General features: G+C 52.4%; 2 protein-coding genes across 2 annotated transcripts; one reads left to right on the top strand and one right to left on the bottom strand.

The window, feature by feature from the left end:
- Positions 1-1,511: 1,511 nt before the first annotated feature.
- On the bottom strand, positions 1,512-6,395 carry LOC146751494 (uncharacterized). Its single transcript, XM_085534506.1, has 2 exons — positions 6,360-6,395; positions 1,512-2,688 (listed from the first exon to the last, which is right to left on the bottom strand). Exons 1-2 carry the CDS (start codon positions 6,362-6,364, stop codon positions 1,512-1,514), a joined length of 1,182 nt encoding a protein of 393 aa, XP_085390632.1. The 5' UTR covers positions 6,365-6,395.
- Positions 6,396-9,107: 2,712 nt separating this feature from the next.
- Positions 9,108-27,225, top strand: LOC146751493 (polyadenylate-binding protein 2-like). The gene is made up of 7 exons (XM_085534507.1): positions 9,108-9,699; positions 13,239-13,353; positions 16,144-16,211; positions 17,083-17,189; positions 19,220-19,307; positions 24,339-24,496; positions 26,605-27,225. The coding sequence occupies exons 1-7, from the start codon at positions 9,178-9,180 to the stop codon at positions 26,642-26,644; spliced, it is 1,098 nt and encodes a 365-aa protein (XP_085390633.1). The 5' UTR covers positions 9,108-9,177; the 3' UTR covers positions 26,645-27,225.
- Positions 27,226-27,611: the final 386 nt, after the last annotated feature.

Raw genomic sequence — 27,611 nt, 5'->3', positions numbered from 1 at the left:
CCTTAGAGCTCCATAGAGACCCCATAGAGACACCATAGGGCCCCATAAACCCCATAGTGCCCAACAGAGACCCTATAGAGCCCCATAGAGACCCCATAGAGCCCCATAAACCCCATAGATCCCCATAGGGACCCATAGAGCCCCATAGGGCCCCATAAACCCCATAGAGCCCCATAGAGACCCCATAGCTACCCCACAGAGACCCATTAGAGCCCCATAGACACCCCATAAAGCTCCATAATCCCCATAGTGCCCCACAGAAACCCTATAGAACCCCATAGAGCCCCATAGAGACCCATAGGGACCCATAGAGACCACATAGAGCCCCATTGGGACCCATAAACCCCATAGAGACCCATAGAGACCCATAGTGCCCCATAAACCCCATAGAGACCCCATAGACACCCCATGGAGCCCCATAAACCCCATAGAGACCACATAGCTACCCCATAGAGACCCCATAGAACCCCATAGATCCCCATAAACCCCATAGAGACCCCATAGACACCCCATAGAGCCCCACAAACCCCATAGAGACCCTATAGCTACCCCATATAGACCCCATAGGGGCTCATATCCCCATAGAGACCCATAGGGACCCATAGAGACCCCTTAGAGCCCCATAGAGACCCCATAGAGCCCCATAGAGACCCCATAGAGCCCCATAAACCCCATAGATCCCCATAGAGACCACATAGAGCCCCATAGGGCCCCATAAACCCCATAGAGCCCCATAGAGACCCCATAGCTACCCCACAGAGACCCCATAGAGCCCCATAAACCCCATAGAGCCCCACAGAGACCCCTTAGAGCCCTACAAAGACCCCATAGAGCCCCATAGTCCACATAGAGCCCCATAGAGACCCCATACATACCCCATAGGGACCCCATAGGGACCCACAGAGACTTATAGAGACCCATAGAGACCCATATAAATCCCATAGCTACCCCATATAGACCCCATAAGGACCCATAGAGCCCCTTAGAGACACATAGAGGCCCCATTGGGCCCCATATACCCCATAGATCCCCATAGATACCCCATAGGGATCCATAGAGCCCCATAGAGACCCCATAGTGCCCCATAGATACCCCATAGAGACCCCATAAAGCTCCATAAACCCCATAGTGCCCCACAGAAACCCTATAGAACCCTATAGGGCCCCATAAACCCCATAGAGACCCCATAGAACCCCATAGAGACCCATAGGGACAGATAGAGACCCCATAGAGACCCCATAGGGACCCATAGAGACCACGTAGAGCCCCATTGGGATCCATAAACCCCATAGAGACCCATAGAGACCCTATAGAGCCCCATAGAGACCCCATAGAGCCCCATAAACCCCATAGAGCCCCATAGGGACCCATAGAGCCCCATAGTGTCCCATAGAGCCCCATAGGGCCCCATAAACCCCATAGAGACCCATAGATCCCCATAGTGAGCCTGGCCGCCACCCCATTGGCCTGGCTCAACCCAAACCCCGCCCCCTTTAAGCCCAACCGACCAATCAGATCGTCCGTAACCCCACAGCCGGTCGACCGGGCGAATAAGGGCAACGAAACCAGAGCCCGTAGGTCAAAGCGTGAGCGGCCCAACCCAGCCCCGCCCCCAAACCGAAACCGGAACCGGAAACGGCCGCCAGGGCGCCATGAAGGATCACGAGCAGCGCCGCGTTCAATAGGAACAGCAGGAAGTGAGGGGTGGAAGCTGTGGGGCCTCTTCCGGTACCTGCTGAGCCGCTTCCGGTCACGTGGTGGTCACTTCCGGTCATTGGGTGGACACTTCCGGTCATGTAAAGGTCGCTTCCGGTCGTGTAGTAGGTACTTCCGGTCATGTGGTAGGCACTTCCTGTTCTGGAGAGGACGCTTCCGGTCGTAGGTAGGCAGCTTCCGGTCCCAATGAGACCTCTTCCGGTCGTATGGAGGCTACTTCCGGTCGTATAGAGGGCACTACCGGTCATATGGAGGCCACTTCCGGTCTCAAACGACTCACCGGGAGTTCTTAAGCCGCCACTTCCGCTCCACGCCGCGCAACTTCCGGTTTCCGGCGTCGCACTTCCGCTTCCTGTCACTCCTCTTCCCCTTTCTCCCGCCCCGCTTCCGTCTTCCCCACTTCCGGTTTCCTCCGTCCCACTTCCGTTCTGATCACTTCCGCTTCCTTTCTTCCCACTTCCGGTCCTCCACGCAGCCATCTTGCCTCCCCCCCACCTCTCCACTGCGGCCGCCGCCATCTTGCCCACCACCCCCCCAACCTTGGCCGCCATCTTGCCCCCATAGCGCGCCGCCATCTTGACCCCACCCCACCCCGCCTTCAACACCCTCCACCCCACGCTGGGCGCCGCCATCTTAACCGGAAGTGGCGCTTTGCTCCTCGTCGTGACGTCACTTCCGGGTTGCCGGGGATGAAGAAGCCTCCCTATTGGTCCCAGCTCTTCCCCCATGGCCAATCCGCATAGAACAATGGCGAACGTGACCGGGGACGGGCCGGTACCGATCGCAGACCGGATGTGAGCGAATAGAGCCGGAGCGGCGGCCGCCATGATACCGGAAGTGACGACACAACGTCCGACGGCACGTGACAGCGCCACCCAGCGCGCCGAAACAGGACGGACCAATGGGAGGGAAGCGACCAACAGGGAACCGACCAATAGGAACGTCCAGCGGCCGATGGCGGGAAACAGGCGGCTATAAGAGACCCATAGAGACCCATAGAGACCCATAGGGACCCATAGAGACACATAGAGACACATAGGGACCCATAGGGACACATAGGGACCCATAGGGACCCATAGGGACACATAGAGACACATAGAGACCCATAGAGACCCATAGGGACACATAGAGACACATACGGACCCATAGGGACCCATAGAGACACATAGAGACCCATAGGGACCCATAGAGACCCCATAGAAACCCCATAGGGACCCATAGCTGCCCCATAGAGACCCATAGGGACCCATGGAGACCCCATAGAGACCCATAGGGACCCATAGAAACCCATAGGGACCCATAGAGACCCATAGGGACCCATAGGGACACATAGAGACACGTAGGAACCCATAGACCCCATAAAGACCCATAGGGACCCATAGAGATCCATAGGGACCCATAGAGACCCATAGAGATCCTATAGAGGGACATGGGGACCCATAGGGACCCATAGAGACCCATGGAAACCTATAGAGACCCATAGAGGGACATGGGGACACATTAGGACCTATTAGGACCCATAGAGACCCACTGGAACACATAGAGACCCATAGGGACCCCATAGAGACCCCATAGGGAACCATAGAGACCAATGGGGACACACTGGGATCCATAGAGGGACATGGGGACCCATAGAGACCCCATAGGGATGAACAGGGACACATAGAGACCCACTGGGACCCATAGAAACCCCATAGGGACACATAGGGACACATAGAGACCCATAGGGAATATTGGGACCCATAGAGACCCATAGGGACCCATAGGGACCTATTGGAACCTATAAGGGACACACAGAGCTCCCCCAGCCCCATAGCTCACCCCATAACCCCCCCATAGCCCCATAGCTCACCCCATAACCCCCCCAGCCCCATAACCACCCCAGCCCCATAGCTCACCACATAACCCCCCAGCCCCATAACCACCCCAGCCCCATAGCTCACCCCATAACTACCCCCAGCCCCATAGATCACCCCATAACGCTCCCCCAGCCCCATAACCTCCCCCTGCCCCATAACCACCCCCCAGCCCCATATCTTACCCCATAGCCAGTCCCCTGCCCCATAGCTCACCCTCAACCCCATAGCCACCCCCCAGCCCCATAGCCACACCTTAGCCCCATAACAACCCCAAACCCCATAGCTTACCCCATAGCTAGTCCCCTGCCCCATAGCTCACCCCATAAGCCCCATAGCTCACCCCATAGCAACCCCCCAGCCCCATAGCCAACCCCATAACCCCCCCCAGCCCCATAACCTCCCCCCAGCCCCATAGCTCACCCCATAACCCCCCCCCAGCCCCATAACCTCCCCCTGCCCCATAACCACCCCCCAGCCCCATAGCTCACCCCATAAGCCCCCAGCCCCATAACCACCCCCCAGCCCCATAACCAGCCCCAGTCCCATAGCTCACCCTCCAGCCCCATAGCTCACCCCATAACCACCCCCCAGCCCCATAACCAGCCCCAGCCCCATAGCTCACCCTCCAGCCCCATAGCTCACCCCATAACCCCCCCAGCCCCATAACCACCCTCCAGCCCCATAGCTCACCCCATAAGCCCCATAGCTCACCCCATAACCAGACCCATAGCTCACCCCATAACCCCCCCCTGCCCCATAGCTCACCCCATAAGCCCCATAACCACCCCCCAGCCCCATAGCTCACCCCATAACCCCCTCCAGCCCCATAGCTCACCCCATAACCCCCCCCCAGCCCCATAACCCCCCCAGCCCCATAGCTCACCCTCCAGCCCCATAGCTCACCCCATAACCACCCCTTAGCCCCATAACACCACCAGCCCCATAGCTCACCCCATAGCCAACCCCCAGCCCCATAACCCCCCCCAGCCCCATAGCACACCCCATAAGCCCCATAGCTCACCCCATAACCCCCCAGCCCCATAGCTCACCCCATAGCCAACCCCCAGCCCCATAACCCCCCCCCAGCCCCATAGCTCACCCCATAGCCAACCCCCAGCCCCATAGCTCACCCCATAACCACCCCCAGCCCCATAGCTCACCCCATAACTACCCCCAGCCCCATAACCTCCCCCTGCCCCATAACCACCCCCCAGCCCCATAGCTTACCCCATAGCCAGTCCCCTGCCCCATAGCTCACCGTCAACCCCATAGCCACCCCCCAGCCCCATAGCCACACCTTAGCCCCATAACAACCCCAAACCCCATAGCTTACCCCATAGCCAGTCCCCTGCCCCATAGCTCACCCCATAAGCCCCATAGCTCACCCCATAACCACCACCAGCCCCATAACCCCCCCAGCCCCATAGCTCACCCCATAACCCCCCACCAGCCCCATAGCCAACCCCCAGCCCCATAGCTCACCCCATAGCCACCCCTTAGCCCCATAACAACCCCAAACCCTATAGCTCCCTCCAGCCCCATAGCTCACCCCATAAGCCCCCTGCCCCATAGCCAACCCCCAGCCCCATAGCTCACCCCATAACCTCCCCAGCCCCATAGCTCACCCCATAGCCAACCCCCAGCCCCATAACTACCCCCAGCCCCATAGCTCACCCCATAACCAGCCCCATAGCTCACCCCATAACCAACCCCCAGCCCCATAGCTCACCCCATAAGCCCCCAGCCCCATAACCACCCCCCAGCCCCATAACCAGCCCCAGCCCCATAGCTCACCCTCCAGCCCCATAGCTCACCCCATAACCACCCCCTGCCCCATAGCTCACCCCATAACCCCCCCCAGCCCCATAGCTCACCCCATAACCCCCTCCAGCCCCATAGCTCACCCCATAACCCCCCAGCCCCATAACCTCCCCCAGCCCCATAGCTCACCCCATAACCCCCCAGCCCCATAGCTCACCCCATAACCCCCCCCTAGCCCCATAACCCCCCCAGCCCCATAACCACCCCCAGCCCCATAGCTCACCCCATAACGCTCCCCCAGCCCCATAACCTCCCCCTGCCCCATAACCACCCCCCAGCCCCATAGCTCACCCCATAACCCCCCCAGCCCCATAACCCCCCCCCAGCCCTATAGCTCACCCCATAACCTCCCTCCAGCCCCATAGCTCACCGCATAGCCAACCCCCAGCCCCATAGCTCACCCCATAACCCCCCAGCCCCATAACCACCCCCAGCCCCATAGCTCACCCCATAACCACCCCCTGCCCCATAGCTCACCCCATAACCCCCCCAGCCCCATAGCTCACCCCATAACCACCCCCCAGCCCCATAGCACACCCCATAAGCCCCATAGCTCACCCTCCAGCCCCATAGCTCACCCCATAACCCCCCCTGCCCCATAGCCAACCCCCAGCCCCATAGCTCACCCCATAGCCAACCCCCAGCCCCATAACTACCCCCAGCCCCATAGCTCACCCCATAACCCCCCCCCAGCCCAATAACCACCCCCCAGCCCCATAACCACTCCCCCTGCCCCATAGCTCACCCCATAAACCCCCAGCCCCATAACCACCCCCCAGCCCCATAACCAGCCCCAGCCCCATAGCTCACCCTCCAGCCCCATAGCTCACCCCATAGCCACCCCCCAGCCCCATAACCACCCTCCAGCCCCATAACCAGCCCCAGCCCCATAGCTCACCCTCCAGCCCCATAGCTCACCCCATAACCCCCCAGCCCCATAAACCACCCAGCCCCATAGCTTACCCCATAGCCAGTCCCCAGCCCCATAGCTCACCCCATAACCCCCCCCAGCCCCATAACCCCGCCCCATACTCACTCCTCCAGCAACTTATGGGGCCGGACCGGGTCTTTCTGTGGGGCCGCCCCACATCTCAGCCCCACAAGTAAAGCCACCAATAGAACGTGAGCACGGGGAAATGTGGGGCTGCCCAGGACCATGGCGACCCCATAACTGAGACCCCAAACCGCTGCCCCACACACCCGCCCCACAGCCGCCCCATAGCGCTGCCCCACAGCCGCCCCATAGCGGAGGGCGTCCATTATGGGGCCCCAAGGGCGGCTGGAGGGCGAATGGGGGGGGGAATTAGGGGGGGATATGGGGGGCGGCTGTGGGGCCGGGAATGGGGGGGGGTATAGGGGGGATATGGGGCGGATATGGGGTTATATGGGGGATATGGGGGGATATGGGGGGATATGGGGCGGATATGGGGTTATATGGGGGGATATGGGGCGGATATGGGGTTATATGGGGGGATATGGGGGGATATGGGGCGGATATGGGGTTATATGGGGCGGATATGGGGTTATATGGGGCGGATATGGGGTTATATGGGGGATATAGGGGGATATGGGGGGATATGGGGGGATATGGGGTTATATGGGGGATATGGGGGGATATGGGGCGGATATGGGGTTATATGGGGGGATATGGGGCAGATATCGGGGTATATGGGGGCTTATGGGGCGGATATGGGGGATATGGGGCAGATATGGGGGATATGGGGTAGATATGGGATTATGGAGTGGATATGGAGTAGATATGGGGCAGATATGGGGTTATGGGGCGGATATGGGGGCTTTGGGGCAGATATGGGGGGGTATAGGGGGAATATGGGGCAGATATGGGGGCTTATGGGGTGGATATGGGGGGATATGGGGCAATGGGGCAGATATGGGGGGATATGGGGTAGATATGGGGAGATATGGGGCAGATACGGGGCTATAGGGCAGATATGGGGGGATATGGGGACTTAGGGGGCAGATATGGGGTAGATATGGGGCTATGGGGCGGATATGGGGGATATGGGGGAGATATGGGGTTATGGGGCAGATATGGGGGATATGGGGCAGATATGGGGTATATGGGGTGGATATGGGGGATATGGGGTGGATATAGGGCTATGGGGTGGATATGGGGGCTTATGGGGTAGATATGGGGGAGATATGGGGCTATGGGGCAGATATAGGGGATATGGGGCAGATATGGGGTTATGGGGTGGATATAGGGGCTTAATGGGGTGGATATGGGGACTTATGGGGTAGATATGGGGGCTTATGGGGTGGGTATGGGGGTATATGGGGGCTTATGGGGCGGATATGGGGGATATGGGGGGATATGGGGCTATGGGGCAGATATGGGGTAGATATGGGGCTATGGGGTGGATATGGGGACTTATGGGGCAGATATGGGGGGTTATATGGGGTAGATATGGGGGATATGGGGTAGATATGGGGCTACGGGGCGGATATAGGGCAGATATGGGGTTATGTGTCCCTATGGGTCCCTATGGGTCTCTATGGGTCTCTATGTGTCTCTATGGGTCTCTATGGGTCTCTATGGGTCTCTATGGGTCCCTATGGGTCCCTATGGGTCTCTATGGGTCCCTATGGGTCCCTATGGGTCTCTATGGGTCCCTATGGGTCTCTATGGGTCCCTATGGGTCTCTATGGGTCCCTATGGGTCTCTATGGGTCTCTATGGGTCTCTATGGGTCTCTATGTGTCCCTATGGGTCTCTATGGGTCTCTATGGGTCCCTATGGGTCTCTATGTGTCTCTATGGGTCTCTATGGGTCTCTATGGGTCTCTATGGGTCCCTATGGGTCTCTATGGGTCCCTATGTGTCTCTATGGGTCCCTATGGGTCTCTATGTTTCTCTATGTGTCTCTATGGGCCGCCCCTCGCCCTCCCCCCTTCCTCCCCCACCCGGACTCCGCGTCCCACACAGATGACGTCATCATCCCGCGCCGCTCCTCCAGTCGCCCCCCCCCCCACATCGGCGATCGCTGACGTCATCTTACAAACCTCACTTCCGCCCTTAACTCCGCCAGCGAAGCCCACTTCCGGTACACCTAGACGCACTTCCGCCCTTAGTCCCTCCCCTCAGCCTCACTTACGTCACTTCCGCCCTTAACTCCGCGTTTCAAAATGACTTCCGGCTTATAGACCCACTTCCGCCCTTAACTCCGCCCCTTTAACACCACTTCCGGCTTTAACCCCACCCCTTCGCCTCACTTCCGCCCTTAATTCCACCCCAAGTAGCACTTCCGGTACTTTATTACGTCACTTCCGCCCTTATCCACTCCCCTTAATTCCACTTCCGCCTTTTAAAGCCACTTCCGCCCTTTATTCCTCCCCTAAAACACAACTTCCGGTCTTAGCCCCTCCCATTGCACTCACTTCCGCCCTTAACTCCGCCCCCGAAGCCCACTTCCGGCACTACCAGACACAACTTCCGCCCTTAGCCCCGCCCCTCAGCCTCACTTCCGCCTTATAGACCCACTTCCGCCCTTAACTCCGCCCCTGAAGCCCACTTCCGGCATCCTAAACACAACTTCCGCCCTTAACTCCGCCCATTTTTGCTCCACTTCCGGTCTTAGCCCCTCCCATTGCGCTCACTTCCGCCCTTAACTCCGCCCCCGAAGCCCACTTCCGGCACTACCAGACACAACTTCCGCCCTTAGCCCCGCCCTCTCCCTCACTTCCGCCCTTAGCCCCTCCCCTTCCGGTTCTCTCGTCCAATCAGCGCCGCTTCCGGCCCCTTTTCTCCTCGCTCCGGCTCCGATGGCGGCCTCTCTCCGCTCCCCGGGATCCCAAACAACCGGATCCGCCCCAACGACGGCGGCGGCTTCGTCGGGATCGTCGGGATCTTCAACATCGTCAACGTTGGGAACCGAAACCGGAAGTCAAGGCCTCGGCCTTTACGGCAACGGCTTCGGGGCGGCGGAAACGGAAACGGGGAGCGGGAAAGACACCGGAAATAACGGGAGGGGGAAGGGAACCGGAAGCGGAAGTGGGGGGAGAGGTGGGGGTGGGGGAGGGGGGGGTACGGGGGTGGGGGGGGGAGGGACGGGCCCCTCCGCCGCCATTGCCGTTGGGGTGGGTTCTACTTCCGGGTCAAATCCATCTTCGCTTCCGCCGCCGTCGTCGTCTTCGTCTTCGTCGTCTCTTCCGGTTTCCGGTTCGTCGTCGGTCGGTTCGGGTTTAACGGCGGGAACCGGAAGTGGAACGGAAGGGAACGAGGAGCTGGAAGAAGAAGGAGCTTTAGGGGAAGGAGACGGAGGAGACGCCGCCATCGAGGATCCGGTAACGGGGGAATCACGTGGGGGGAAACGGGGGAGGGATGGCGGGAAAATGGGGTGGTCACGTGGTTGGGGACGCGGGACTTCCGGTTTGGGGGGACTTCCGGGAAAATGGGGTTGTCACGTGGTATGGGACTCAGGACTTCCGGTTTGGGGGGACTTCCGGTTCGGACTGGGGGTGAATTGCTGGGGTCACGTGGAGCGAGATGGCGGGAAACAATGTGATCACGTGGTTGGAGAAGGGGACTTCCGGTTGGGAGGGGGACTTCCGGTATTGATTGGAGTGAGGTGAATGAATGGAGTCACGTGGGGAGGGGTGGCGGGAAAGTGGGTGTGGTCACGTGGTTGGGGAAGGGGACTTCCGGTTGTGTTACTTCCGGTTGCGAGGGGACTTCCGGTATTGGGGATTGAATGAATTGGGTCAGGTGGCGCGAAACGGGGAGGTCACGTGGTGGGCGGGGGATTCCCGGTGTTGTGCTGAATGAATGAGGTCACGTGGTGCGGGATGGCGGGAAATGGGGTGGTCACGTGGTTGGGGCTGCGGGACTTCCGGTTGTGAGGGGGACTTCCGGTATTGATTGGAAGGGAGTGAATGAATGGGATCACGTGGTTGGAGGCCGGAAGTGGGAGGAGGGATTTATGAATGGAGTCACGTGGTTCGGTTTGGCGGGAAACAATTGGTCACGTGATGGCTGTGGGGTTACTTGAGGTCATTATGGGGCTCATTTTTGGGTCAATTTCGGGCCATTTTGGGTCATTTTTAGGGTCGTTTTTAGGCTTTTTTGGGTCATTTTTGGGTCAATTTGGGCCATTTTGGGTCATTTTTGGGCCATTTTGGGTTATTTTGGGTTCCTCATCAAATCTCCAACTTCTTCCCAATAGGATTTGCCCAAAATTGCCTTTTTTTCCCCCAAAATTACCCATTTTATTACAGGAATTTTAAGGGTTCGATTTTGGGTCATTTTTGGGTCGATTTGGGCTTTTTTGGGGTCATTTTTGGGCTCATTTTGAGGCTTTTTGGGTCATTTTTGGGCTCAATTTTTGGGTCAATTTTGGGCCTTTTTTGGGTCATTTTTGGGGTCATTTTATGGGGTCATTTTTGGGGTCAATTTTGGGTTAATTTTGAGGCTTTTTGGGTCATTTTTGGGATCATTTTTGGGCTCAATTTTTGGGTCAATTTTGGGCCTTTTTGGGTCATTTTTGGGCTTATTTTGAGGCTTTTTGGGTCATTTTATGGGGTCATTTTTTGGAGTCATTTTTGGTCTTATTTTGAAGGTTTTTGGGTCATTTTTGGGCTGAATTTTGGGTTCAATTCTGGTTCATTTCTCGTCTCATTTTTGGGCTCATTTTGAGGCTTTTTGGGTCATTTTTGAGGTCAGTTTTTTGGGCCATTTTTGGGGTCAATTTTGGGCTCATTTTGAGGCTTTTTGGGTTATTTTTGGGTCATTTTATGGGGTTATTTTTTGGTGATTTTTGGGTCATTTTAGGGTCATTTTTGGGGTCAATTTTTGGGTCATTTTTGGGCCTTTTTTGGTCATTTTTGGGCTCAATTTTTGGGTCAATTTTGGGCCTTTTTGGGTCAGTTTTGGACTCATTTTAGGGTCAGTTTTGGGTCATTTTTGGGGTTATTTTGAGTCTTTTTGGGTCATTTTATGGGGTCATTTTTTGGTGATTTTTGAGGGCATTTTTGGGTTCAATTTTCAGCCTTTTTGGGTCATTTTTGAGGTCATTTTTGGGCTCATTTTGGGGCTTTTTGGGTCATTTTTGGAGTCGTTTTTAGTTTCAATTTTAGGGTCAATTTTGAGACTTTTTGGGTCATTTTATAGTGTCATTTTTTGGTGATTTTGGGGGTCATTTTTGGGCTCATTTTGAAGCTTTTTGGGTCATTTTTGGGATCATTTTTAGCTTTTTTGGGTCATTTTTGAGGTCAATTTTTTGGGTCATTTTTGGGCTCATTTTTGGGCCTTTTTGGGTCATTTTATGGTGTCATTTCTTGGTGATTTTTGAGGGCATTTTTGGGGTCATTTTGAGGCTTTTTGGGTCATTTTACGGGGTCATTTCTTGGTCATTTTTGTGGTCATTTTTTGGGTCAATTTGTGCCTTTTTTGGGTCATTTTTGGGGTTCATTTTGGGCTCAATTTTACACTCAGTTTTTGGGTCAATTTTGGGCCTTTTTGGGTCATTTTTGAGGTCATTTTTGGGCTCATTTTGAGGGTTTTTGGCTCATTTTTTTGGTCATTTTTGGGTCGATTTGGGCTTTTTTTGGGTCATTTTTGGGCTCATTTTGAGGCTTTTGGGGTCATTTTATGGGGTCATTTTTGGGCTCGTTTTTGGGCTCATTTTGAAGCTTTTTGGGTCATTTTTGGAGTCATTTTTAGTAATTTTTAGGCTCAATTTTGGGCCTTTTTTGGGTCATTTTTGTGGTCAATTTTGGGGTTATTTTGAGGCTTTTTGGTGCATTTTATAGGGTCATTTTTTTGAGTCATTTTTGGGCTTTTTTTGGGTCTTTTTTGGGTAATTTTGAGGTTTTTTGGGTCATTTTATGGGGTCATTTGTTGGAGTCATTTTTGGGCTCATTTTGAGGCTTTTTGGGTCATTTTCGAGTTCGATTTTCAGCCTTTTTGGGTCATTTTTGAGGTCATTTTTGGGTTCATTTTGGGGCTTTTTGGGTCATCTTTAGAGTCATTTTTAGTCTCAATTTTAAGGTCAATTTTGGGCCTTTTTGGGGTCAATTTTGGGCTCATTTTGAGGCTTTTTGGGTCATTTTTGGGCGTCATTTTTAGGAGTCATTTTTGGGCCTTTTTTGAGGTCATTTTTGGGCTCATTTTGAGTCTTTTTGGGTCATTTTATGGGGTCATTTTTTGGTGATTTTTGGGGTCATTTTTGGGCTCATTTTGAGGCTTTTTGGGTCATTTTTGGGCTCAATTTTTGGGTCAATTTTGGGCCTTTTTGGGTCATTTTTGGAGTCATTTTTGGGTCATTTTGTGCCTTTTTCGGGTCATTTTTGGGGTTATTTTGAGGCTTTTTGGGTCATTTTTGGGCTCAATTTTGGGCTCAATTTTTGGGTCAATTTTGGGCCTTTTTGGGTCATTTTTGGGGTTATTTTGAGGCTTTTTGGGTCATTTTTGGGGGTCATTTTTTTGGCGATTTTTGGGTCATTTTTGGGGTCAATTTTGGGCTCATTTTGAGGCTTTTTGGGTCATTTTTGGGCGTCATTTTTTGGAGTCATTTTTGGGCCTTTTTTGAGGCTTTTTGGGTCATTTTATGGGGTCATTTTTTGGTGATTTTTGGGGTCATTTTTGGGCTCAATTTTTGGGTCAACTTTGGGCCTTTTTGGGGTCATTTTTGGGTTCATTTTGGGTTAGTTTGGGTCATTTTGGTGGTCATTTTTGCGGTCATTTTGGGGCTCATTTTGAGGCTTTTCCAGTTATTTTTTGGGTCATTTTTAGGCCATTTTGGGTCATTTTGGTTTCTTCACCAAACCCCCAACTTCTTCCCAATAGGATTTACCCAAAATCGCCTTTTTTCGCCCCAAAAATGCAGGAATTGGAGGCCATCAAAGCTCGAGTGCGAGAGATGGAAGAAGAGGCCGAAAAACTCAAAGAGCTGCAAAACGAAGTGGAAAAACAGATGAACATGAGCCCCCCGCCCGGAAATGGTGACGAATTTTGGGCTCAATTCAAGGGATTTTGGGCAATTTTAAGATTTTAAGTCAATTTGGGGCAATTTTGGGGGGTTTTGGGGCCATTTTAGGGTGATTTTTGGGTCCCTTTTTGGGTCATTTAAGGGAGGATTTGGGCTCGATTCTGGGCACTTTGGGTCAATTTTGGGCTTAATTCAAGGGATTTTGGGTCACTTTGGGGCTAAATTTTGGGGATTTGGGGCAATTTTAAGGTTTTGAGTCAATTTGGGGCAATTTAGGGGGGGTTTGGGGCCATTTTAGGGTCTTATTTGGGTACAAATTGGGGTGGATTTTGAGGTCATTTAAGGGAGGATTTGGGCTCATTTTAGGGGATTTTGGGTCAATTTTGGGTCAATTTTGGGCTCATTTCAGGGGATTTTGGGTCATTTTAGGAATTTAGGGTCATTTTGGAGCCTTTTAGGGTAATTTTGGGGGGATTTGGGTTCATTTTTGGGGCCAAAACAAAGTGGAAAAACAGATGAACATGAGCCCCCCGCCCGGAAATGGTGACACGTTTTGGGCTGAATTCAAGGGATTTTGGGCAATTTTGGGCTTAATTCAAGGGATTTTGGGCAATTTTTGGGTTTGGGGTCAATTTGGGGCCTTTTGGGGTCATTTAAGGTCAATTTGGGGCCATTTTGGGGGGGATTTTGGGTCATTTTGGGGGGAGATTCGGGACCATTTTGGGGGGGATTCGGGGTCATTTTGAGGTCTTATTGAGTACGTTTTGGGCTGAATTCAAGGGATTTTGGGTCATTTGTGGCTAAATTTTGGGGATTTGGGGCAATTTGTGGGTTTGGGGTCAATTTGGGGCCTTTTTGGGGTCATTTGAGGTCAATTTGGGGCCATTTTGGGGGGATTTTGGGTCCTTTACGGGGGTGATTCGGGGTCATTTTGGGGTCTTATTTAGAGTCAATTTGAGGACATTTTGGGCTGAATTCAAGGGATTTTGGGCAATTTGGGGGTTTTAGGTCGATTTGGGGTCATTTGGGGGGAGTTTGGGGACATTTTTAAAGCCAAAACGAAGTGGAAAAACAGATGAACATGAGCCCCCCGCCTGGAAATGGTGACACGTTTTGGGCTCAATTCAAGGGATTTTGGTCATTTTGGGCTTAATTCAAGGGTTTTTGGGCAATTTTTGGGTTTGGGGTCAATTTGGGGCCTTTTGGGGTCATTTAAGGTCAATTTGGGGCCATTTTGGGGGTTTTGGGGGCCATTTTAGGGTGATTTTTGGGTCCCACTTGGGGTGGATTTGGGGATCATTTTTGGGTTGATTTGGGCTCATTTTGGGTCAATTTTGGGCTCATTTCGGGAGATTTTGGGTCATTTGGGGCTAAATTTTGGAGATTTGGGGTCATTTTGGGGATTTAGGGTCATTTTGGGGTCATTTGTGGGGATTTTGGGGGGGATTTGGGGTCATTTTGGGGTCCCGTTTGGGGTCATTTTAGGGGGGATTTGGGGTTATTTTAGGGGATTTTGGGTCAATTTTGGGCTCAATTTAGGGGATTTAGGGTCATTTGTGGATTTTGGGTCATTTTAGGGTCCCATTTAGGGTCAATTTGGGGCCTTTTGGGGTCATTTGGGGGGAGTTTGGGGACATTTTGGGGGCCAAAACGAAGTGGAAAAACAGATGAACATGAGCCCCCCGCCTGGAAATGGTGACGAGTTTTGGGCTGAATTTAAGGGATTTTGGGTCATTTTGGGCTTAATTCAAGGGTTTTTGGGCAATTTGGGGGTTGTGGGTCAATTTGGGCCATTTTGGGGTCATTTGGGGGGATTTTGGGGGGGATTTTGGGGTCACTTTAGGGGGGATTTGGGGTCATTTTGGGGTCCCGTTTGGAGTCATTTTAGGTGGGATTTGGGCTTAATTTAGGGCATTTTGGGTCAATTTTGGGCTCAATTTAGGGTATTTAGGGTCATTTGTGGATTTTGGGTCATTTTAGGGTCCCATTTGGGGTCATTTTGTGGCCCTTTGGGGTCATTTTAGGGGGGTTTTGGGTTCATTTTTGGGGCCGAAACGAAGTGGAAAAACAGATGAACATGAGCCCCCCGCCTGGAAATGGTGACGAGTTTTGGGCTTAAATCAAGGGAATTTGGGTAATTTTGGGCTTAATTCAAGGGATTTGGGGCAATTTGGGGGTTTCGGGTCATTTTAGGGGAATTTCGGGAAATTTAGGGGGGTTTTGGAGCCATTTTAGGGTCTTATTTGGGTACAAATTGGGGTGGATTTGGAGGTCAATTTCGATGGGATTTGGGCTCATTTTGGGGGATTTTGGGTCAATTTTGGGCTCATTTCAAGGAATTTTGGGTCATTTTGGGCTAAATTTTGGAGATTTGGGGTCATTTTGGGGATTTAGGGTCATTTTGGGTGGGATTTGGGGGAATTTGGGGTCATTTTAGGGTTCCATTACGGGAGGATTTGGGTTCATTTTGGGGTCCCGTTTGGGGTCATTTTAGGGGGGATTTGGGCTTAATTTAGGGGATTTTGGGTCAAATTTGGGGTCATTTCAGGGGATTTGGGGTCATTTTAGGGATTTAGGGTCATTTTGGGGGGATTTAGGGTCATTTTGGGGGGATTTGGGGTCATTTTAGGGTTCCATTACGGGAGGATTTGGGTTCATTTTGGGGTCCCATTTGGGGTCATTTTAGGGGGGATTTGGGCTCATTTTGGGGTTTGGGGCCTTTTGGGGTCATTTTGGGGTGGATTTGGGGTGATTTTGGGTCGATTTTGGGTGATTTTGGGGTATTTTTGGGGTTTTCCCACAGCCGGCCCCGTCATCATGTCGCTGGAAGAGAAGATGGAGGCCGACGCTCGCTCCATCTACGTCGGCAACGTCAGTCATCTATGGGGCTCTATGGGGCATCTATGGGGCTCTAGGGGGCCAATGGGGCATCTATGGGGCTCTATGGGGCATCTATGGGGCTCTATGGGGTCAATGGGGCATCTATGGGGCCAATGGGGTCTCTATGGGGTTTATGGGGTCAATGGGGCATCTATGGGGCTCTATGGGGTCAATGGGGCATCTATGGGGCTCTATGGGGTCAATGGGGGCTCTATGGGGTCAATGGGGGCTCTATGGGGCTCTATGGGGCCAATGGGGCATCTATGGGGCTCTATGGGGTCAGTGGGGCATCTATGGGGCTCTATGGGGCCAATGGGGTCTCTATGGGGTTTATGGGGTCAATGGGGCATCTATGGGGCTCTATGGGGCCAATGGGGTCTCTATGGGGTGTATGGGGTCAATGGGGGCTCTGTGGGGCCAATGGGGCTCTATAAGGCCAATGGGACATCTATGGGGCCAATGGGGCATCTATGGGTCCAATGAGGTCAGTGGGGGCTCTATGGGGCCAATGGGGGACTTATGGGGTCAATGGGGCTCTATGGGGCCAATGGGGGCTCTATGGGGTCAATAGGGGCTCTGTGGGGCCAATGGGGCTCTATGGGGCCAATGGGGGATTTATTGGGTCAGTGGGGCTCTATGGGGTCAATAGAGGCTCTATGGGGTCAATAGGGGCTCTATGGGGTCAATGGGGGCTCTATGTGGCCAATGGGGGCTTTATGGAGTCAATAGGTGCTCTATGAGGTCTCTGTGGGGTTCTATGGGGTCTCTATGGGGCTCTATGGGGTCTCTATGGGGCTCTATGGGGCCAATGGGGCTCTATGGGGTCTCTATGGGTCTCTATGGGGTCAATGTGGGTCCGCAGGTGGACTATGGGGCGACGGCGGAGGAACTTGAGGCCCATTTCCACGGCTGCGGCTCCGTCAACCGAGTCACCATCCTATGTGATAAATACAGCGGGCACCCCAAAGGGTCGGAACCCCAAAAACACCCCAAAATACCCCAAAATGGACCCAAAATTACCCCAAAACCACCCCAAAATACCCCTAAATGGACCCAAAATGGCCCTAAATGGACCCAAAATAGCCCTAAATAGCCCCAAAATACCCCAAAATGGACCCAAAATTACCCCCAAACCACCCCAAAATACCATAAAATCGAACCCAAATAGCCGAAAATTGCCCCAAAATGGCCCAAAATGGACCCAAAATTACCCCAAAACCACCCCAAAATACCCCAAAATGGACCCAAAATAGCCCTAAATGGCACCAAAATGGCCCTAAATGGACCCAAAATAGCCCTAAATGGCACCAAAATGGCCCAAAATGGACCCAAAATAGCCCTAAATGGCCCCAAAATGGCCCTAAATGGCCCCAAAATGGCCCTATAATGCGCCATCCTATGTGATAAATACAGCGGGCACCCCAAAGGGTCAGAACCCCAAAAACACCCCAAAATACCCCAAAATGGACCCAAAATTACCCCAAAACCACCCCAAAATGGCCCAAATTCACCCCAAAACCACCCCAAAATACCCCAAAAAACACCCCAAAATACCCCAAAATGGACCCAAAATTACCCCAAAACACCCCAAAATACCCCCAAATGGACCCAAAATAGCCCTAAATGGCACCAAAATACCCCAAAATGGACCCAAAATTACCCCAAAAACACCCCAAAATACCCCCAAATGGCCCCAAAATAGCCCTAAATGGCCCCAAAATGGCCCTAAATGGCCCCAAAATGGCCCTATAATGCTCCATCCTATGTGATAAATACAGCGGGCACCCCAAAGGGTCGGAACCCCAAAAACACCCCAAAATACCCCAAAATTACCCCCAAAACACCCCAAAATACCCCAAAATTGACCCAAAATTACCCCTAGTATACCTCGATTTCCCCCTATTACTTTCAAAAACCCCCAAATGCCCCCAAAAATACCCAAAATATCCCCACATTACCCTCAAAAAACCCCAAAATCCCCCAAATTTCCCCCAAATTACCCTCAGAAAACCCCAAAATCCACCAAATTCCCCCCAAATTACCCTCAGAAAACCCCAAAATCCCCCAAATTACCCCTAGTATACCTCGATTTCCCCCTATTACTTTCAGAAACCCCCAAATACCCCAAATCACCCCCAAAATACCCCAAATGCTCCTATATTACCCTCAGAAACCCTAAAATACCCCATATTACCCTCAGAAAACCCCAAAATCCCCCAAATTACCCCCATATTACCCTCACAAACCCCAAAATAGCCCGAATTCCCCCCAAATTACCCTCTTAAACCCCAAAATCCCCCGAATTCCCCCCAAAATATCCCGAATTCACCTCGAATTACCCTCAGAAACCCCAAAATCCCCCAAATTACCCTCAGAAAACCCCAAAATCCCTTGAATTCCCCCCAAATTACCCTCAGAAACCCCAAAATACCCCATATTACCCTCAGAAAACCCCAAAATCCCCCAAATTCCCCCCAAATTACCCTTAGAAACCCTATAATACCCCAAATTACCCCCAAAAAATACCCCAAAATAGCCCCATATTACCCTCAGAAAACCCAAAACCCCCCAAATTCCCCCCAAATAGCCCCATATTACCCTCAGAAACCCCAAAATACCCCAAATCACCCACAAAATCCCCCAAATTCCCCCATATTATTCTCAGAACCCCAAAATTCCCCCATATTACCCTCAGAAACCCCGAAATACTCCAAATTACCCCCAAAAAATACCCCAAATACCCCAAAATAGTCCCATATTACCCTCAGAAACCCCAAAATACCCCAAATTACCCCCAAAAAATACCCCAAATCCCCCCAAATCACCCCCAGAAACCCCCAAATCCCCCGTATTACCCTCAGAAAACCCCAAAATCCTCCAAATTACCCCCAAATTACCCTCAGAAACCCCCAAATCCCCCATATTACCCTCAAAAAACCCCAAAATCCCTTGATTTCGCCCCAAAATCCGCCCGTATTTCCTGTCCCCCCCCCCCCCAGGTTCGCGTACATTGAGTTCTCGGAGAAGGAGTCGGTGCGAACCTCCATGGCGCTCGACGAGTCCCTGTTCCGCGGGCGGCAGATCAAGGTCTTATATCGCGATATGGGGGGCTTATATCGTGATAGGGGTTGTTATATCGTGATAAGGGGGGTTATATCGTGATAAGGGGGGTTATATCGTGATAAGGGGGGTTATATCGAGATAGGGGGGCTTATATCGTGATATGGGGGGTTATATCGTGATAGGGGGGGTTATATCGCGATAGGGGGGCTTATATCGCGATATGGGGGTCTTATATCGTGATAGGGGGTCTTATATTGTGATATGGGGGTCTTATATTGCAATATGGGGGTGTTATATCGTGATATGGGGGTGTTATATCGCGATAGGGGGGTCTTATATCGCGATATGGGGGGTTATATCATGATATGGGGGTGTTATGTCGTGATATGGGGGTCTTATATTGCGATAGGGGGGTTATATCGTGATATGGGGGTGTTATATCGCGATATGGGGGTCTTATATCACGATAGGGGGCTCTTATGTCGCGATATGAGGGTCTTATATCATGATAGGGGGCCTTATATCACGATAGAGGGTGTTATATTGCGATAGGGGGGGTTATATCGTGATATGGGGGCTTATATCGTGATAAGGGGGGTTATATCGTGATAAGTATATCGCGATAGTCGGTGCGAACCTCCATGGCGCTCGACGAGTCCCTGTTCCGCGGACGACAGATCAAGGTCTTATATCGCGATATGGGGGGCTTATATCGTGATAAGGGGGGTTATATCGTGATAAGGGGGGTTATATCGTGATAAGGGGGGTTATATCGTGATAAGGGGGGTTATATTGCCGTATGGGGGTGTTATGTTGTGATATGCTGTGATAGGGGGGTCTTATGTCGTGATAGGGGGGTCTTATATTGCGATATAGGGCCTTATATCGTGATATGGGGGTTATATCGTGATATGGGGGTTATATCGTGATATGGGGGTTATATCGTGATATGGGGATGTTATATCGTGATAGGGGGGCTTATGTCGCGATATGGGGGTCTTACGTCATGATATGGGGGGTTATGTCGAGATAGGGGGGCTTATATCGCGATAGGGGGCTCTAATGTCGTGATATGGGGGTTATATCGTGATATGGGGGTCTTATATCGCGATATGGGGGTGTTATATCGTGATATGGGGGTTATATCGCGATAGGGGGGTCTTATATCGCAATAGGGGGGGGGTTATATCGCGATAAGGGGGGTTATATCGTGATAAGGGGGGTTATATCGTGATATGGGGGGTTATATCGTGATAAGGGGGGTTATATCGTGATAAGGGGGGTTATATCGTGATAAGTATATCGCGATAGTCGGTGCGAACCTCCATGGCGCTCGACGAGTCCCTGTTCCGCGGCCGACAGATCAAGGTCTTATATTGCGATATGGGGGGCTTATATCGTGATAGGGGGGGTTATGTCACGATATAGGGGGCTTATATCGTGATAAGGGGGGTTATATCGAGATATGGGGGGTTATATCGCGATATGGGGGGTTATATCGCGATAGGGGGGGTTATATCGCGATATGGGGCCTTATATCACGATATAGGGGGGTCTTATATTGTGATATGGGGGGTTATGTCGAGATGGGGGGGCTTATATCGCGATATGGGGGGGGTATCGTGATATGGGGGTTATATTGTGATATGGGGGGTTATATCATGATATGGGGCCGTATATTGTGATAGAGGGGCCTTATATCGTGATATGGGGGTTATATCGCGATATGGGGGTCTTATATTGCGATATGGGGGGTTATATCGTGATAGAGGGGTCTTATATTGCGATAGAGGGGGTTATGTCGCGATATGGGGGTCTTATATAGTGATAGAGGGGGTTATATCGTGATATGGGGGGTTATATCGTGATAAGGGGGGTTATATCGTGATAAGGGGGGGTTATATCGCGATATGGGGGTGTTATGTTGTGATGGGGGGGTTATATCGTGATATGGGGGTTATATCGTGATAAGGGGGGTTATATCGTGATATGGGGGGCTTATATCGCGATAGGGGGCTCTAATGTCGTGATATGGGGGTCTTATGTCGTGATATGGGGGGTTATGTTGAGATGGGGGGGGTTATATCGTGATAGGGGGGCTTATATCGCGATATGGGGGGGGTATTGTGATATGGGGACCTTATATTGTGATATGGGGGTCTTATATAGTGATAGAGGGGGTTATATCGTGATATGGGGGGTTATATCGTGATAGGGGTTGTTATATCACGATAGGGGGGGTATATTGCGATATGGGGCCTTATATTGTGATAGAGGGGCCTTATATCGCGATATAGGGGTGTTATGTCGCGATGGGGGGGGTATATCGCGATATGGGGCTCTTATGTCGTGATATGGGGGTCTTATATAGTGATAGGGGGGGCTTATATCGTGATAGAGGGGTCTTATATCGCAATAGGGGGCTTATATTGTGATAAGGGGGGTTATATCGCGATAGGGGGCATAATATCGTGATAGAGGGGTCTTATATTGCGATGGGGGGGTTATATCGTGATAGGGGTTGTTATATCGTGATAGGGGGGGTTATATCGTGACAGGGGTTGTTATATCGTGATAGTGGCATGTTATATTGCGATATGGGGGTGTTATATTGCGATATGGGGCCATATATTGTGATAGAGGGGCCTTATATCGCGATATGGGGGCCTTATATCGCGATAGGGGGGGTTATGCCGTGTTATGGGGGGTTATGTCGCGATATGGGGGTGTTATATCGTGATAGGGGGGTTATATCGCGATAGGGGGGGCTTATATTGCGATATGGGGGTGTTATGTTGTGATATGGGGGTCTTATATCGTGATAGGGGGGTCTTATATCACAATGGGGGGGGTTATATCGCGATGGGGGGGTTATATCACGATATGGGGGTGTTATATTGTGATATGGGGGGTTATATCGTGATATGGGGGGGTTATATCGCAATAGAGGGGCCTTGTATCACGATAGAGGGGGTTATGTCACGATAGGGGGGCCTTATATTGCGATAGGGGGGGTTATATCGTGATGGGGGGTCTTATATTGCGATGGGGGGCTTTTATGTCGCGATAGAGGGGTCTTATATCACGATAGGGGGGGTTATATCGCGATATGGGGGTCTTATATCGCGATAGAGGGGGTTATGTTGTGATAGGGTGGTGTTATGTCGCAATGGGGGGGTTATGTCGCGATAGGGGGTGGTAAGTCACAATAGGGGGGGTTATATCGTGATAGAGGATGTTATGTCGCGATAGGGGCATGTTATGTCGCGATAGAAGGGCCTTATATCGCGATAGGGGGGAGTTATGTCACGATAGGGGGGGTAATGTTGTGATAGGGGGCATTATATTGCGATAGGGGGGTGTTATGTCATGGTGGGGGAGGGCCCCATATCGCAACAGAAGGGTCCCACATTGTGATATAGTGCCCCTTAACACGACAGTGGGCCCCATATCACGACATAGCGCCCCATATCGCAACAGAACAGCCCCGTATCACGACAGAAGGGTTCTCTATTACAACAGAAGGGCCCCATATCGCGACATAGCGCCCCATATCACAACATACTGCCCCATATCGTGACATAGCGCCCCATATCGCAACATATTGCCCCATATCACGACATATTGCCCCATATCGCGACATACTGCCCCATATCGCGACATAGCGCCCCATATCGCGACAGAAGGGCCCCATATCGCGACAGAAGGGCCCCATATCGCGACATAGCGCCCCATATCACGACATAATGACCCATATCACAACATAGTGCCCCATATCGTGACATAGCGCCCCATATCACAACAGTGGGGCCCCATATCGCGACATAGCGCCCCATATCGTGACATAGCACCCCATATCACGACATATTGCCCCATAGCGCCCCATATAGCGACATATTGCCCCATATAGCGACATATTGCCCCATATAGCGACATATTGCCCCATATCGTGACATAGCGCCCCATATCGCGACATAGCGCCCCATATCTTGACATAGCGCCCCATATCGCGACATATTGCCCCATATCGCGACATACTGACCCATATCGTGACATAGCGCCCCATATCGCGACAGAAGGGCCCCATATCGCGACATACTGACCCATATCTTGACATAGCGCCCCATAGCGCGACATAGCGCCCCATAGCGCGACATATCGCCCCATATCGCGACATATTGCCCCATATCGCGACATACTGCCCCATATCACGACATATTGCCCCATATCATGACATATTGCCCCATATCACGACATATTGCCCCATAGCGCCCCATATAGTGACATATTGCCCCATATCGCGACAATGGGCCCCATATTGCGACATAGCGCCCCATATCACGACATAGCGCCCCATATCGCGACATAGCGCCCCATATCTTGACATAGCGCCCCATATCGCGGCATATTGCCCCATATCACAACATACTGACCCATATCGCGACAGAAGGGCCCCATATCGCGACATATTGCCCCATATCGCAACATATTGCCCCATATTGCGACATATTGCCCCATAGCGCCCCATATCACGACATATTGCCCCATAGCGCCCCATATCACGACATATTGCCCCATAGCGCCCCATATCACGACATATTGCCCCATAGCGCCCCATATAGCGACATATTGCCCCATATTGCGACATATTGCCCCATATCGCGACATAGCGCCCCATATAGCGACATATCGCCCCATATCGCGACAGTAGGGCCCCATATCACGACATATTGCCCCATAGCGCCCCATATAGCGACATATTGCCCCATATCGCGACATAGCGCCCCATATCACGACATATTGCCCCATAGCGCCCCATATAGCGACATATTGCCCCATATCGCGACATAGCGCCCCATATCGCCCCATAGCGCCCCATATAGCGACATATTGCCCCATAGTGCCCCATATCGCGGCATATTGCCCCATATCACGACATATTGCCCCATAGCGCCCCATATCGCGACATATCGCCCCATATCGTGACAATGGGCCCCATATCGCGACAATGGGCCCCATATCGCGACGTCACGTGGTGGTTTCCTGTCCAATCAGGTGATCCCGAAGCGGACGAACCGTCCCGGGATCAGCACGACGGATCGGGGTTTCCCCCGAACTCGTTATCGGGGTCGGGGAGGAGGAGGAGGAGGTTATGGGGCCACGAGGGCTCGCTTCTACAGCGGGTACAGCCGGCCCCGCGGGAGGGCCTACAGGTAAAGGGGGGGACCCACATGTGTGGGGCTGGGGGGATTATGTGGGGCTGGGGTCGTTCTATGGGTCTGGGGTCGATCTGTGGGGTTTCTATGGGTCTGAGGTCACTCTATGGGGGATTCTATGGGTCTGGGGTTGTTCTATGGGGGATTCTATGGGGCTGGGGTTGTTCTATGGGGGTTTCTATGGGTCTGGGGTCCATCAATGGGGGATATTATGGATCTATGGGGGATTCTATGGGGCTGGGGTTGTTCTATGAGGGATTCTATGGGTCTGGGGTCATTCTATGGGGGATTCTATGGGTCTGGGGTCATTCTATGGGGGATTCTATGGGTCTGGGGTCGATCTATGGGGGTTTCTATGGGGCTGGAGTCTATCTATGGGGGTTTCTATGGGGCTGGGGTCCATCAATGGGGGATTCTGTGGGTTTGGGGTTGATCTATGGGGGATTCTATGGGTCTGGGGTCGTTCTATGGGGTTTCTATGTGGCTGGGGTTGTTCTATGGGGGATTCTATGGGGCTGGGGTCGTTCTATGGGTCTGGGGTCTATCAGTGGGGGATTCTCTGGGTTTGGGGTCGTTGTATGGGGGATTCTATGGGGCTGGGGTCTTTCTATGGGTCTAGGGTCCATCAATGGGGATTTCTATGGGTCCTGGGTCCATCTATGGGGGATTCTATGGGTCTGGGGTCGTTCTATGGGGGATTCTATGGGTCTGGGGTCATTCTATGGGTCTGGGGTCATTCTATGGAGTTTCTATGGGGGATTCTATGGGTCTGGGGTCGTTCCATGGGGGATTCTGTGGGTTTGGGGTCCATCTATGGGGGATTCTATGGGTCTGGGGTCGTTCTATGGGGGATTCTATGGGTCTGGGGTCGTTCTATGGGGGATTCTATGGGTCTGGGGTCCTTCTATGGGGGATTCTATGGGTCTGGGGTCATTCTATGGGTCTGGGGTCATTCTATGGAGTTTCTATGGGGGATTCTATGGGTCTGGGGTCGTTCTATGGGGGATTCTATGGGTCTGGGACCTTTCTATGGGTCTGGGGTCCTCCAATGGGGGATTCTATGGGGCTGGGGTCCTCCAATGGGGGATTCTATGGGGCTGGGGTCCTCCAATGGGGGATTCTATGGGTCTGAGGTTGATCTATGGGGTTTCTATGGATCTGGGGTCCTCCAATGGGGGATTCTATGGGTCTGGGGTCGTTCTATGGGTCTGGGGTCGATCTGTGGGGTCTATGGGTCTGGGGTCATTCTATGGGGGTTTCTGTGGGTCTGGGGTCGTTCTGTGGGGTTTCTATTGGGTTTCTATGGGTCTGGGGTCGTTCTATGGGGGATTCTATGGGGCTGGGGTCCTTCTATGGGGGATTCTATGGGTCTGGGGTCTTTCTATGGGTCTGGGGTCGATCTATGGGGTTTCTATGGGGGATTCTATGGGTCTGGGGTCGTTCTATGGGGGATTCTATGGGTCTGGGGTCTTTCTATGGGGTCTTTCTATGGGTCTGGGGTCGTTCTATGGGTCTGGGGTCGTTCTATGGGGGATTCTATGGGTCTGGGGTTGTTCTATGGGGGATTCTATGGGGCTGGGGTCTTTTTATGGGTCTGGGGTCATTCTATGGGGTTTCTATGGGTCTGGGGTCTTTCTATGGGGGATTCTATGGGGCTGGGGTCGTTCTATGGGGTTTCTATGTGGCTGGGGTCGTTCAATGGGGGATTCTATGGGTCTGGGGTCATTCTATGGAGTTTCTATGGGGGATTCTATGGGTCTGGGGTCGTTCTATGGGGGATTCTATGGGGCTGGGATCCATCTATGGGGTTTCTATGGGTCTGGGGTTGATCTATGGGGTTTCTATCGGGTTTTTATGGGTCTGGGGTCATTCTATGGGGGATTCTATGGGTCTGGGGTCGTTCAATGGGGGATTCTATGGGTCTGGGGTCATTCTATGGGTCTGGGGTCCTCCAATGGGGGATTATATGGGTCTGGGGTCATTCTATGGGGTTTCTATGGGTCTGGGGTCTTTCTATGGGGTTTCTATGGGTCTGGGGTCTTTCTATGGGGTTTCTATGGGTCTGTGGTCATTCTATGGGTCAATCCCCCTTTATCTCCCCACAGGGGCCGAGCCAGAGCCACGTCGTGGTACTCGCCCTATTGAAGACCCCACAATTGTGTCTCTGCCCCACACTTATGGGGCCCAACATGGCGGATATATGGGGTGGGGTGGGGGGTGGGGATATAAAGGGGGCGGGGCCTAACCCACCCTAAGCCCCGCCCCCATCCCTTTAGCCCCGCCCCTTCTCTCTTCCCATTGGCCGAGCCCTTTATTAACCACGCCCCCCTGTTGGCCACGCCCCCCTTTAATCCCATTGGTCAGTTCCCCTGTCCGTTTATCCCGTTGGCCCCGCCCCCATCCCTTTAGCCCCGCCCCCCTTTGTTCAGTCTCCTTTGTCTTTCAGGTCGGAGCCGCAGCCAATGGGAGGACGCCGTTTCGGGGGGCTATGCAAATGAGGGGGTGGGTGGGAGGGGTTATGCAAATGAGGCTGGGAGAAGCATAGAGAGTGAATGGGGCATGCAAATGAGGTGGGAGGGGCCATGCAAATGAGGTGGAGAGGTGGTAGAAGGGTAGATATGGGTATGCAAATGAGGGTGGTGTATGCAAATGAGGGGGTGGGGCTTGATGGGGGGCGGGGCTAAAGGAGGGAGTGGAGGAGGGGAAATAAAGGACATGGGGGGAAACCAGTGTGATGTGTGACCCATAAGTGTGGGGTGGGACCCATAGGGACACATAGGGACCCATAGAGACACATAGAGACACATAGGGACCCATAGAGACCCATAGGGACCCATAGGGACCCATAGAGACCCATAGAGACCCATAGGGACACATAGGGACACATAGGGACCCATAGGGACCCATAGAGACCCATAGAGACCCATAGAGACCCATAGGGACCCATAGAGCCCCATATGTGTGGGGTGGGACCCATAGAGCCCCATAAGTGTCATGTAGAGCCCCATAAACACCCCATAAGTGCTCACTGAGCCCCATAAGTGCCCCATAGAGCCACATAGACACGCCATAGACACCCCATATCCCCCCATATACCCCATAGAGCCCCATA

This window comes from Coturnix japonica, unplaced genomic scaffold (assembly GCF_054131305.1).
Source record: "Coturnix japonica strain WE unplaced genomic scaffold, WE-NBRP24 Scf083, whole genome shotgun sequence".
Lineage (NCBI taxonomy): Eukaryota > Metazoa > Chordata > Aves > Galliformes > Phasianidae > Coturnix > Coturnix japonica.
The sequence above is the reverse complement of the archived record's forward strand: the minus strand, read 5'-3'. Positions and strand labels throughout refer to the sequence as shown.

What these genes read in the sequence shown, in the direction of transcription:
- LOC146751493 (XM_085534507.1), top strand. Translation starts at nt 9,178, where the DNA reads ATGGCGGCCTCTCTCCGCTCCCCGGGATCCCAAACAACCGGATCCGCC. An exon ending in GAGCCCCCCGCCCGGAAATG is followed by an intron (nt 13,354 to 16,143) that starts GTGACGAATTTT and finishes GTTTTCCCACAG; the next exon opens with CCGGCCCCGTCATCATGTCG. An exon ending in TACAGCGGGCACCCCAAAGG is followed by an intron (nt 17,190 to 19,219) that starts GTCGGAACCCCA and finishes CCCCCCCCCCAG; the next exon opens with GTTCGCGTACATTGAGTTCT.